The following is a 12,996-nucleotide window of genomic DNA, read 5'->3' as shown; positions in this document are numbered from 1 at the left end:
AAAATATATTTTTTTACTATTGATGTTACAACTTTTATTGTTTTTTGTAAAACATAATTTGAAAACATTTTTTTTATATAGATTGCATGAGATCACTTAATGTTTTTTTGTTGAAATTTATAGCTTTTTTCATAATTGACTATGAAATCATCATTCATTAATTATTTTCAATATATTGAAAACATAATGGAAGGATACAAAGATCCCAAGAATGTATTCAATTGTCGAGCTAAAAAGGTAAAATTGTCCAAAATGAAACTAGTTTATAGTGTAAACATGTCATTTTACTCCCTCTGTCCCTAATTACTTGTCCACTTTTGAATTGACACACCTATTAAGAAAATAATAATTGATATAGTGAGTTTACCATTTTACCCCTATTAATTGTGAAATGGATGAATTAAAAACTAGCTCTACCATTTTCAAGGGTATTAATTGAGGGTATAATGAGTAAAAAAAATTGTCATTTCTTGATTTATCAAAATGAATAAGTAATTAAGGACAACTAAAAAAAGAAAATGTGGACAAATAATTAGGGACAGATGGAGTACTATTCTGACCAAATTATGGCCAAACTTTTCTGACAAAAAGGATTTTTCCTTAAAGTAAATTCAAAACTTATAATCAAATATGTCAATTGGACACAACTTGATGAAAAGACAGGTGCATGGTAATCACCTCGACTTGAGCACGTATTTGACTAAAAAATTGAAGTTTATTCATCGAAAACTAATCAATTTCTGACCAATTGTTATCTTCAGCTCTTCTTCTACGACGACCTCTACCTTGTCTTAATTACATTCCTTTTTATTATAGTTTTGTTTGTCATGTCACATCAAGCGATATATTAAGCACTTTTGAATTGTTTTTTGAATTGTTTAGGATTATAAAGTTAATATCATTTGAGTATTCGGCAGAATCAGGGGCGGCTCTGCAAACTTAAAGTCGGATGTTTTTTTTTAAAAGAAAATCAAAGATCACATGAGTCAGGATTTATTAAAAATGAAAAAAATATGTACAAGCTAAACTTATACCAACAACACAAGGACACTCGTATGAGTTGTTCATATTTTTTATCAAAATAAGTCATTATTAAAACTAATTCATCAGAATAATATGTTTTTTTTAAAAAAATTAACAGAACTAGTATAAACGTGTTTCTCAGTAACGTTTTATGTTATATTTTAGAAAAAAAAATTCAATGACAAAAAGACAAAGATCTGACAGAGTAAACATACATAAAACATTTTTGTCAATAACGTTTTATAATTCGTTACTATGAGATACATTTTACAGCTAAAACATACTCACAATAATGTTTCTTTGGAAAGATCAAAATTTATATATATATATATATATATATATATATATACAAGTTCCTATTAGTAGAATTAGTGAAACTCAAATTCCTACTAGTAACTTAAAGTTAATGTACCAATTAAGTGAGCCATTTAATTTAGCCATTATTGCGTCTCCATGCATTTTCCACAAACCCCATCAAATACAAAAGTGAATCTTTCCTGTATAGCTGACCAAGTACGTCTTTGAATTATCAAGAAAATAACGTCTCGGTCTTGCTACGGTAACTAAACTATGGTCCAAAATCAATGGATTTTTCAAAGTCCAAAGATATATTTATTTTTATTTTTTCAAATTACCCTTCTTTTTCATGAGATTGTCGATCAGGGGCGGACCTACCGTGGGTCAAGTGGGTTCATATGAACCCACTTTGTAGAAAAATAACACCATATATAACGTTTATCCCAAAATACTTCATATAAATTTTGTATTGCAAAATTCATCATTGTTTCGATAGGAAATACATATATCTTCCAAATTAAAAAAAATAATATTTTTAACTATAAAATTGACTAAAGTGCATAAAGTAAAAATAACTAACTATTGCACAAATTCAATATTCAAATGAGGATACTAAAATACCACATGATCGGCTAATGTATACAAAGCAATAAACCATGGTAAATTCTCAATAATAACAACAACACAACAATAGAAAGTTGTACAATAACAACAAACAAGAAATTAAACATAAAGGTTAACCTAAACAATTGAAAAGAGACAAGAGAAGAGAGCATAGAAATTTTCTCATGTTTTTTTTTTCAATTGGTTTACATGGGTACATTATTGTGTCTAATGTCACTATTCATAGGATAGCATTGAGGAACAAAAAGAGTTGTCATAAATAATATATTAATCCATTTGAGATTATCGATGAGAGATGAGAGTAAAAAACATAATGAATATAATTAGTGGGTGTTACATACATTTACATAATGATGAGTTAGTGATAATTTATGTATATTAATATGATGATTTACTATTTACTATTTAATATTTAATTTATTAAACAATTTATGACATTTAAATGTAATGTTGAAATAAAACTGTAATCTAAGGATAAAATATGTAAAAGAATTCAAATATATTAAATATGTAATGGAAAATCATTATGACTAATTATTAAAAAATTCATAGTAACTATGATTATGAAAAATCATCACTATTACTACTTGGAAAATGTAAAGATTGTTGGTTTTTTCTTACTAATACTCCATCCATTCCATATTAATTGAATTTTTGAGGTATTTTTCATTTTTCAAATCAACTTAATTGTTCAGTTTTCAAGACTACTTTTAGAGTATTCTTCCAATTTTACCCTTCATTTGGATTTTCAATGTGATGACTTTAATAAATTTGACAATAATTAATAAGGGTAAAAATGGATATGTCTTAATCTACTTTTCTTAAAGGGTGTGAAACTCCTCAAAAATTCAATTAATATGGAATGGAGGAAGTAATAACTTACAATTTAATAATGTGTATTGAATTGTAAGTCTTGGAAATAGGAGTATTAATTACCATAATACGAACAATCAAAATTCATTGAATCCCGAAATAAATATTAAATGAAATATATATTTTAAATAATTTCAAGAAAATAAATTAATACTTAAAGGGTATTTTCGTAATTCAACTTTTGACTTAGATTCTTCCCACTTTTAGTAATACTAGTTTTGAAAACGTGCGTTGCACGTTTATTCTTTACTGTCATACAAATTTATATAGGTCTAATTTAACGTTGATAATATCAAATACATTATTCTTTTGTATATGTTGTTCTGTGCAAATATAACAATGCCAATTAATTCTTTTCATTTAATTTTGGTTATTTGTCTGCAAAATTTAAAATGTTGAAACTAATTAAGATAATATAGCATATAGTATGTGATAGAGTGATGAACTCTTGCTCTAAATTTAAGAAATGGACGTAAACGTATATAACAAAATTAATAAAGACAAAGAGTAAATATATACATTTACCATGTTAATGAGGGAAAAATTGACCAATAAATTGATTTTACATAAATGTATAAGAATTATAAGATGATGAAACACAAAAGTGAAGTGGACTAATATTTTATGTTCACTTTATATAAGGGATCATCACCAAAAATCTATTAAAAGACGAAAATATTTGCAACCCAAAAAACTTATCATGAAATACAAAATCAGTAAATAAAGTGCAAATATATATACACACAAAAAGAAGGATCTTTTGAGCAAGATAAGTAAGGAACATTAGTAAAAAAGACACAAATAATGATACAACCCACCTTGAAAGAAGTTTCATCATATAAATAAAAAAATAATTAAGAATATTTAAACATAAATTATTTAATTGTTTTCAGCATGTTCCTCACACTCAAATAAATGTATTTTTAAAATCGAAAGAAGGATCATAATGTGTTTTGCCTCCAAGATTCTCACGATGAAGCAATATAATTCTTAAACCCAAAACTCAATATTGTTTTGTAACTGAAACTCAAAAGTAGAAAATGGGTAATGAATACATGACGATGAAAATCTTGTAGAAGTTGCATAAGTTGTGAATACAAAATTAATAAGATGATTTTTACTTTGAGTTTTATATATCATTTGACTATGTGATTGAATAGTATAAATTTTTCTTTCCAAATTTATAGAATCCTATAAAGTATATGAAAAGACATGATATTAATTTCATGGAAAATGAGAGGAATTAAACATTTTAATTGAACTAATTATAGATAATAATTAAGAAATTGAAATTTTCAATAAATGTGAAAATATGGAATAACTTTCCACAATCAAATTCAATGTATATTGTTTAGAAGTCTATTAATTTAATTTTAAAAGTTAATGAATTAAATTTTATGCTCTATCTTTTTTATATGTGTTTTAATAGTAATTGACCTTTCAAATTTCTATGTGACTTTTCATATATAAATGATAATTAGCTTTTAAAATTTTATAAGTACATATTAAATTTTGACTCCATTTAGCATAAATGTGACGCTTAGCCTAGCGGTGAAGAGGTTCATTTTGTTCAGCCAACCCGAGTTTGATTCTCGCTTCCAACCTTGTTTATTTTATATTATATCTTAAACCCACTTCGTGAAAATCATGAGTTGAAAAGTAGCAAATGGATAATATTGATAAATTTCCCTCAATATTCCAACCAACAAAGCTATTAGAATCTTCACAAGCCAATGAAAATTTTGGATCGGCATAGGTGGGGTTGGAATTTTTTATTTCAAGTTTGAAAAACTAAACATCAAGAAGATTCTAACTATCTATTATACCTGCACAAAAAATAATATTAATTTTCCTTGCTAATGTAGAATGTGTATAAATAGATTGCATTTAGAATAACACTTCACATTTTCTAACATGACAACTTTGAAAATCACCAAAAAGCATCACAAACATTTCAATAATCCTTTTCCATCCACCCCAAACTCACCATTCATATGTGGAGCTTTAATCTTGAATTCTCATAAACTCCCTTCTCATCAGATCTACCCCATTGGCAAAGATTTCCAGTTAAATTGGTCATCAAAAAATGGAGGATTTTTATCAATTTCTCACAAATCTGAGCCTACCAGGCCTTTATGGTCCACTCTCCCTGGTGAGCCTTTCATTTCTGCCGCCATTGCTGAAACTGAAGTGGAAGAAAGCAGAGGTTCATTCGTCGTCAAAGATAAACATGTTCATTCTCTTTCAAATAATCAAACAATTGACGACATAAGGATCATAAATGAATCTGATAAAGATCAACTTTTTTCGTCGTATCCCCTGTTTCCTGTTTTAATGATCACAGGGAAGGTTTTCGGGGTAAGTAAACGAAAGAAAAAGGTTAGATTTTCAAGAAGAAAAGATTCGGAGAAGGAAAATTCAACTTGTGCAAGATATTGGATTCTGTTTGATCAGAAAGAATGTCATCAAGTTGGTTTCCAAGTGAGGATTGGGAAAACAGATTTAGAACTTCCAAAAAGAGTTTCTCGAAGAAGTTATAGGAATTTTTCTCTAAAATTTGGTCGAATTCGGAGACATAGAGGTGGGTGGTTTGGAGGATTAAAAAAGTCTGTTACTGTTTCATCATTAGCTGAGGAGAAAATAGTGATGAAAAGTAGTGAAGAAGTTGTTAATAATAGGATTTGTTTAACATATTCAAGTGAAAAAAATGAAAAAATATTTGGTTTTGGAGAGCAATTTTCTCATATGAACTTTAAAGGAAAGAGGGTCCCTATTTTTGTTCAAGAACAAGGGATTGGACGCGGCGATCAACCTATTACCTTTGCAGCCAATTTAGTTAGCTATAGGTACTCTCAAAGTTGGAGTGTTTACTTGCCAGTTGAGACGATATTTGAATGTCTGTTTTTGTATTATACCTTTCGTTTTTAATCAAACTACAATTGTACAGTGTGCCAAATTTTTAAGATAAAAAAACTGAAATAAGCACTATTATGTCATGTAGGGCAGGAGGTGATTGGAGTACAACTTATGCGCCTTCGCCATTCTACATGACATCGAAGATGAGGTCAATGTACTTGGAGGGTTATGATTATTCAGTGTTTGATCTAACAAAAGATGATAGAATCCAGATACAGGTGAGTTTCAACGATTTCTCTTCCTGATTTTTGAATATTTATAGTGTAACTCAAGCTTAAATATTGGTGGTGTAATTTCAGATAATGTTAACTAGGCCAGCATTAACTCAATACAACAGTAGTATCTGAATTATCTGCTGCACAAAACTTGTATTTTCTCTTAACACACAAGACGAGATCTCATCTCGTACTAATACCAAGTCAAAAAGAACATTAAGGCCTGAAGAAATAATCCCACTACATGTTGTGTTAAAGCGGACAATATGAACGAAAGGATGTACATTTTGTTCAAATCTGGCTCATACTTTAAAATCTTGTTGCAGTTACATGGGGACTCATTGGAAGGTCGGATACTACACGGGAACTCACCTTCTGAACTGATTGAATGTTTCACAGGAAGCGCTGGTAGGCCTCCACTTCTTCCAGAATGGATTATTTCAGGTGCAGTGGTGGGAATGCAAGGTGGAACGGACACTGTCCGCAGTATTTGGAATGAAATGCAAAGATATGACGTCCCAGTATCAGCATTCTGGTTGCAGGTACACCAAAAGAAGATCATTTAAATGAAGGAATTAAAAAGATTCCAGGCCTCATAAAGAATACTCAGATTGATTCAAAAATAGATGAGTTATCCAAGTATGTAACATCTTTTCGTATACTCTTTATGTTCAGGATTGGGTAGGGCAGAGAGAAACAGTCATTGGATCACAACTTTGGTGGAATTGGGAAGCAGATGAAACGAGATACTCGGGATGGAAACAACTAATTCAAGACCTTAATAAGCAACATATCAAAGTCATGACATATTGCAATCCTTGTCTGGCTCCGGTATTCATCATAACTATTAACTTATCGTTATTATGTGCAACTCCTCGTAGACAACCTTTACAAGTTTTGGTTCAAAAAAACTGCAGATGGATAAAAAGCCAAACATAAGAAGACACCATTTTGAGGAGGCAAAGAAGTTGGATATCTTAGTAAAAGACAAGAATGGGGAGCTGTATATGGTTCCCAATACAGCATTTGATGTAGGGATGCTGGATTTGACACATCCATGTACCGCAAATTGGTTCAAGCAGATTCTGCAAGAAATGGTAGATGATGGAGTACGAGGATGGATGGCAGATTTTGGTGAAGGCCTTCCTGTGGATGCCTGCTTGTATTCAGGTCCTCCAACAACATCATTTTCTTCTTCAACATTTGTGTCTAAGAAAGTACTAATATATAGTCCTTTTAATTGTCCAGGTGAAGATCCAATTGCAGCACATAATAGATATCCCGAATTATGGGCCAAAATCAACAGGGAATTCGTGGACGAATGGAAAAGCACGCATGTAGGTAAAGAGGGAGAAGATCCAGAGGATAGTTTGGTTTTCTTCATGAGAGCTGGTTACAGGGATACTCCTAAATGGGCAATGCTATTTTGGGAGGGAGACCAAATGGTAAGTTGGCAAAAAAATGATGGCATCAAGAGTGCAGTCGTTGGCTTGCTTAGCGGAGGACTTTCAGGATATGCTCTTAATCACAGTGACATTGGAGGCTACTGTGCAGTAAACTTACCATTTTTCAAGTATCGAAGAAGTGAAGAGCTTCTTTTGCGATGGATGGAATTGGCTGCCTTCACCACCGTCTTCCGGACACATGAAGTGAGTTTCAGCACATCTCCGGGACTCATATTTCCTACTCCCTCCACTTCAGTTTTGTTGCTTTCATTTTTAGTCCGTTTAAACAAGAATGCTTCTTTCCTTTTTCACCCAACTCCTTAATTCTAACTTTTTACACAATATGTTTAAGACAACAAGATTAAAGGGCATTATGGAACATTTAGTATAAAACCACAAGATTCCAAAGTCTTCTTTACTTTATTAAACTCCGTGTCAAGTCAAAACCAGACAAACAAATTAAAACAGAGGGAGTATTTCTTTTCTTTTCACTCTAATGCTGAAAGATTTGACATGTTTTGTCATTTTTAACCATTCATTCAGGGTAACAAACCATCTTGCAACAGCCAGTTCTACTCTAATAATAGAACTCTGTCACATTTCGCGCGTCTTGCAAAGGTCTACAAAGCATGGAAGTTTTACAGGGTTCAACTAGTTAAGGTAACATATACACAATCTCTCTAGAATTGTTTTTTCAAAACTAGAATTATAAACCAAAAATATCTAAGAGTTAGTACTTTTTTTTCGATTACTCAGGAAGCCTCTCAGAAAGGGCTACCAATTTGTCGACATCTCTTCCTTCACTATCCAGAAGATGAACATATACATAGCTTAACATATGAGCAATTCTTAGTTGGCACAGAGATACTTGTGGTACCTGTGCTCGACAAAGGCAGGGAAACTGTTAAGGCCTATTTCCCGATAGGAGAAAGCTCGTCATGGAAGCATATTTGGACAGGAAAATTGTATTCAACACAAGGTTCTGAAGCTTGGGTAGAAGCACCAATTGGATATCCTGCCATTTTCGTTAAAGACGGATCTTCTGTTGGAAAAACCTTCTTGGAAAAACTCCGCGAATACAATGTCTTATAATGCAACTGCTTACTACTGCCAGATGATGTACATTGTTTTAGTGGATTATAACCATGGAAGTAGCATTTAGCATTCTTTCTATTCAACAGTTACATAGATGTGGTGATAATACATGTGTAAATAGTAGTGATGAATTTGCTTAATCCATTTGATTTTATATTAAAACTATTGATCAGGGATAATAACAAGAACATGTTTCAGTACATATAGTTGAAACTTTTGCTTCTTCATCTATCATAAGTTTGTTGTAAATGTTAGTGGTACCAATTTTTTTTTTAATACTTATTAAGGAATGGCCATATTGTTTGGACCGAAATAATCAGGTGTCATGTGAAAGCTAGCAAAACAAACCTAGAAAGACCCTGAGTAAAAAGACAAACAAGAAATATACCAAAAGACACAAATATTTAACGTGGTTCGGTCAAGCAACCTATGTCCACGAGAGGAGAGGAGCAATTCACTATAAAAATATGATAGTACAAAATATCAGGAGAAATAACATGGCACAATTCACTCGGAATAAAAAGAGGTGTACCCAAGTGTTAACGTAACACTTGTGTCTCACAAGTTCTCTCATAAATAAAAACTCTCAAAATCGGTAGGACTACAAATGCTACCAAGTTAGAACTAATGTGCCTCTATTTTTAGAGTCATAGACTTTTTCTTACAAGAAAAGGGACTAGCCAAATATGGGAACTTTGTGTTTTCGTTTTAGAAAAAGAAAATCCTGATTATGGTTAAAAAAGAAAAGACTCGGGACAAATACTCAACACACATTACTTTCACAAGTCATTAGAGGTTCTTCTTATATTACAATCAGGATACATACCCAACACACATTACTTTCACATGTTATTAGAGGTTCTTCTTATATTACACTCAAAACACATACCCAACACACATTACTTTTACAGGTCATTAGAGGTTCTTCTTATATTACACTATACCAAACGTTATACCGACTATAATTTATTTATTTTTGTAACTAACCATTGTAATCCTGGAAAAATGGCAAAATATACTTCTGAACTATTTAAAATAAGTTAATTTTATCTTTCGTTAAGTTTTTAGCTCAAAAATATCCTCACCGTTATATTTTGTGTTCAAAAATGCCCTCCAACTAGCACATAGCTACTAAAAAAACTCATCTTACTAACAGTTGCTCCATAACAAAAAAAGGGTTAATTTTACCCTTAAATTATTCGAAATTGGACAGTTTTGTCCTTGTTCGTTTAATTGTTACTTATTATTCTTTTTATTTTTTGGGTCGGGGGTTGGGGGATAGGGTGAGGGGAGTTGAATGTGTGAGTGTGGTAGTATAAACATTTTCCAATTTAATAAATAGAAACAATGACATATATAACATTTTTTTCTTTTGGTTTATTATTATACATTTGATATGTGTTTTTATTTCTAAACATAATATCACAGATTTTTTTTCTTATATAACTATTTAAAATTTATTTTCTACACTAAATTTACTCTTATATTTCTATTTCTATTATTTCTATTTTATAGAAGAGCCATGAGAAGGACGATCAATGGCATTTTAGTAATTTTAACATCATTTAAGGGCAAAATAATAATGGTATAATTAATGGTCAAAATGAAAATCTAGAAGAATACATACATGATACATGTCTTTATTTTTGTTATGGGTCTAAGGATATTTTTATAATTGTGTTAAAATGAAGAGTTTCTATTGGTTAACTTCTTACAAACAATAATAAATGCTAAACATGTTTTGACATGTTTTAGAAAGAAAATTTTGAACTAATTTAAATAAAATGAGTTTAAATAGTTAATATTTTGTTCCTAAAAATAATTTTAAGTACGTAAACATATTTTTAATATTTTGTTACATAGTATGACCACTAAAATTTATATCTTGACTATTAAAATAGTCTTTAAAATGATGTATCAATATTTTTAATTAATTTGAAGAAAATATCAAATTTTGCGACTAAAATAATGAACAATGTTTGACTATCTAGAAATTAATAATTTGATAATGTATTCCTCGAAGATTTAAAAATATTAATTTTTCATTTCTATATAGGATATTTTCTTAATATCAAATATGATAAACTATTTAACAGAGATCTCAATTTGAATTGAACATATCTTGCAGGGTCCTACAAAATTTCAATGTCTACAATGCCCTCTCTTCAAGGCTGGTCGGAGTGTAGACTCGATCAAACTCATAGACGAGGCTTTACGTACTCATTCTTCCACCTTTGCAACTTCAGATTTTCAGATTTCATTTATGAGAGAAGAGATGAAGGGCAGATTTGGTCCCACTGGGCGTGCCAATTTGTTTGCAATTTTTTTTTAAACATATGGAAAACGAATCAACCACACAAATAAAATCTGAAGAAACTTGAATATTTTATTGATAATAGTGCGGGTACAATTTTGTTCCTTCCTTGATTCTACTCTCCTAAGATTTATCCATGATTCGAGGGCTGTTAGTGGCGTATTTCTTGAACTAGGATGATTTAGATATGACCTCTATATGAATATTCCATGAATTTGCGGAATATATCGAGATGTCTTTTAAGGAAATTTAGTACCATTTATATAGGCATGAACAATGATTTAGGGTTGAGTAGCCTCCAAGAAATCTAATTGAAACTTAACACACCTTCTAGAGTCTCAATTCGAATTGAACATGTCTTGTAGAGTCTTATAAAATGTCAATGTCTACGATATTTTTCACTATAGACATAAATGACACAAATACTTTTAAGTATAAATCATCTCACCATAATCAAAAAATTTAGAATATTATTCCAAAAAAAATATTTTCATCTTTAAGATAGACAAAATAAATGTGATTTTATCCAGTTTTTTGTTATTTTGCTATAAACAATTTTTTTTAAATAGAACTATGGTTGTACGAGTTAGATATAATATTTTAATATTATTTATTAAAATGAATTTATGAGTTGGCTTTATATATTAATAGCTCATTGAACTTGTCACTAAATTTCATTTCAACACTCAAACGATAGCTTTTTCCAATGGAGCATCTAATCACATGATATAGTATTCCTATCACACATTTTTGGTTTACATTTTGGAAAAAAAAACTATGTGCGTGTGGTAACAAACGCTTATTAGATAATTATGCTAACGACATAAAATATGTCATCTCATTTAGTTATCCACATCCACCCAATTGGAACATGCTTGAGGTTCACCCTTTTTTTATATGAGTTGAATACATATAATTAAAGGAGATTACATATTTTATATCCAACATATTTTTGTTATTAATTCAATATTTGTGTCTAGCATAATGTTAAAATGAATATTAGATTACGTACTCTTTTAATATTAGTTGTGATAACTTATATAAGTTATAAGTTATTCTTTAATTTTATAAAAAAAAAAAAAAAAATACTTTCAAAGTGTAATGCATATTATTACTCTTTAATTTATTGTATTTACATGAAATGTTGGACATTGATTTATTGTTGAAGAATATGATTGATTAGTATAAATACAAGTTAACGGTCCTTTTCAAATCTAGTATTTTTATTATATAGAAGAGCCATAAAGTGAACGACCAATGACATTTTTTGAAAATCTAATTTCATTTCTAATTAACAAAATATTTATGTTACACAAAGTATCAAAGGAATAAATATTGTCTTATATATGAAGTAAATTTTTAGTTAAAGATATATAGTAGAACATTGTTTGATATTTTAGAACTTTAAATTAAAGTACTTAAAATTGTTATCTACTAATAAGATTTTTGAGAACAAAAACTAATGTATTGTATTATAATAATTGACTGATATTTTATTAATTTGAGATCTTCACTCTTCAGGAACTAAGCTATATCTATGAAGGAAATAAAATAACTCAAAGTAATAATTACTCCTATTTAGAAATGGGAGTTTGGGAGGACCAACACTGCACTAAAGAGTTGGACTAAAAGCTATAGAAATTGTACATTGAGGCCCACCAAAAAGATGAACTAAAACCGGTCAAATGTGTACACTACGCACATAGCATCAAAAGTAGGGTTAAAATAGTAACTTCATCTACTTCTACTTTTTCTACACATTGGAATGTGTACTGCTTTCTGTACACGTGTTTTTCTGACAATTTTGGTTATATTTTTCTTTAAAATAATTATTGCCTCGATTTTTATTTTTTTTAACATTTATTTTTAATTTTAAAAGATTGGAAATTTTATGTTAAAAAATTTAATAATAGAAAAAATGATTTATTTAACTTTTATCATCATCAATACTACTAATTTATTTGACATTTTTTCTTAATCTTCATCTCATCATTAATGTTATTTATATAATTTTCTTAAATCACTTATTTTTTCTTTTTTAACTCTTATATATATAAAAGTTGGATATGTAAATGATGATGTGACATTTCTTAGAAGCTAAGATTACTATTTATCTAATTTCTCCAAAAATTTTAAAAAAAATTGAAGATATTATATGCAAATTTATGGTCAAACTTAAACTATTTGATTCTCG

General features: G+C 29.6%; 1 protein-coding gene across 1 annotated transcript; it reads left to right on the top strand.

Moving 5' to 3' along the window:
* The first annotated feature begins 4,731 nt into the window (after window positions 1–4,731).
* Window positions 4,732–8,651, top strand: LOC125823188 (uncharacterized). The gene is made up of 8 exons (XM_049502610.1): window positions 4,732–5,663; window positions 5,819–5,951; window positions 6,275–6,490; window positions 6,624–6,779; window positions 6,866–7,118; window positions 7,197–7,597; window positions 7,937–8,053; window positions 8,150–8,651. The coding sequence occupies exons 1-8, from the start codon at window positions 4,732–4,734 to the stop codon at window positions 8,483–8,485; spliced, it is 2,544 nt and encodes an 847-aa protein (XP_049358567.1). The 3' UTR covers window positions 8,486–8,651.
* The last annotated feature ends 4,345 nt before the right edge of the window (window positions 8,652–12,996 follow it).

This window comes from Solanum verrucosum, unplaced genomic scaffold, assembly GCF_900185275.1.
Source record: "Solanum verrucosum unplaced genomic scaffold, falcon-dt-bn FXZP01000199.1, whole genome shotgun sequence".
NCBI lineage: Eukaryota > Viridiplantae > Streptophyta > Magnoliopsida > Solanales > Solanaceae > Solanum > Solanum verrucosum.
This window is presented reverse-complemented; position numbering and strand designations above follow the sequence as displayed.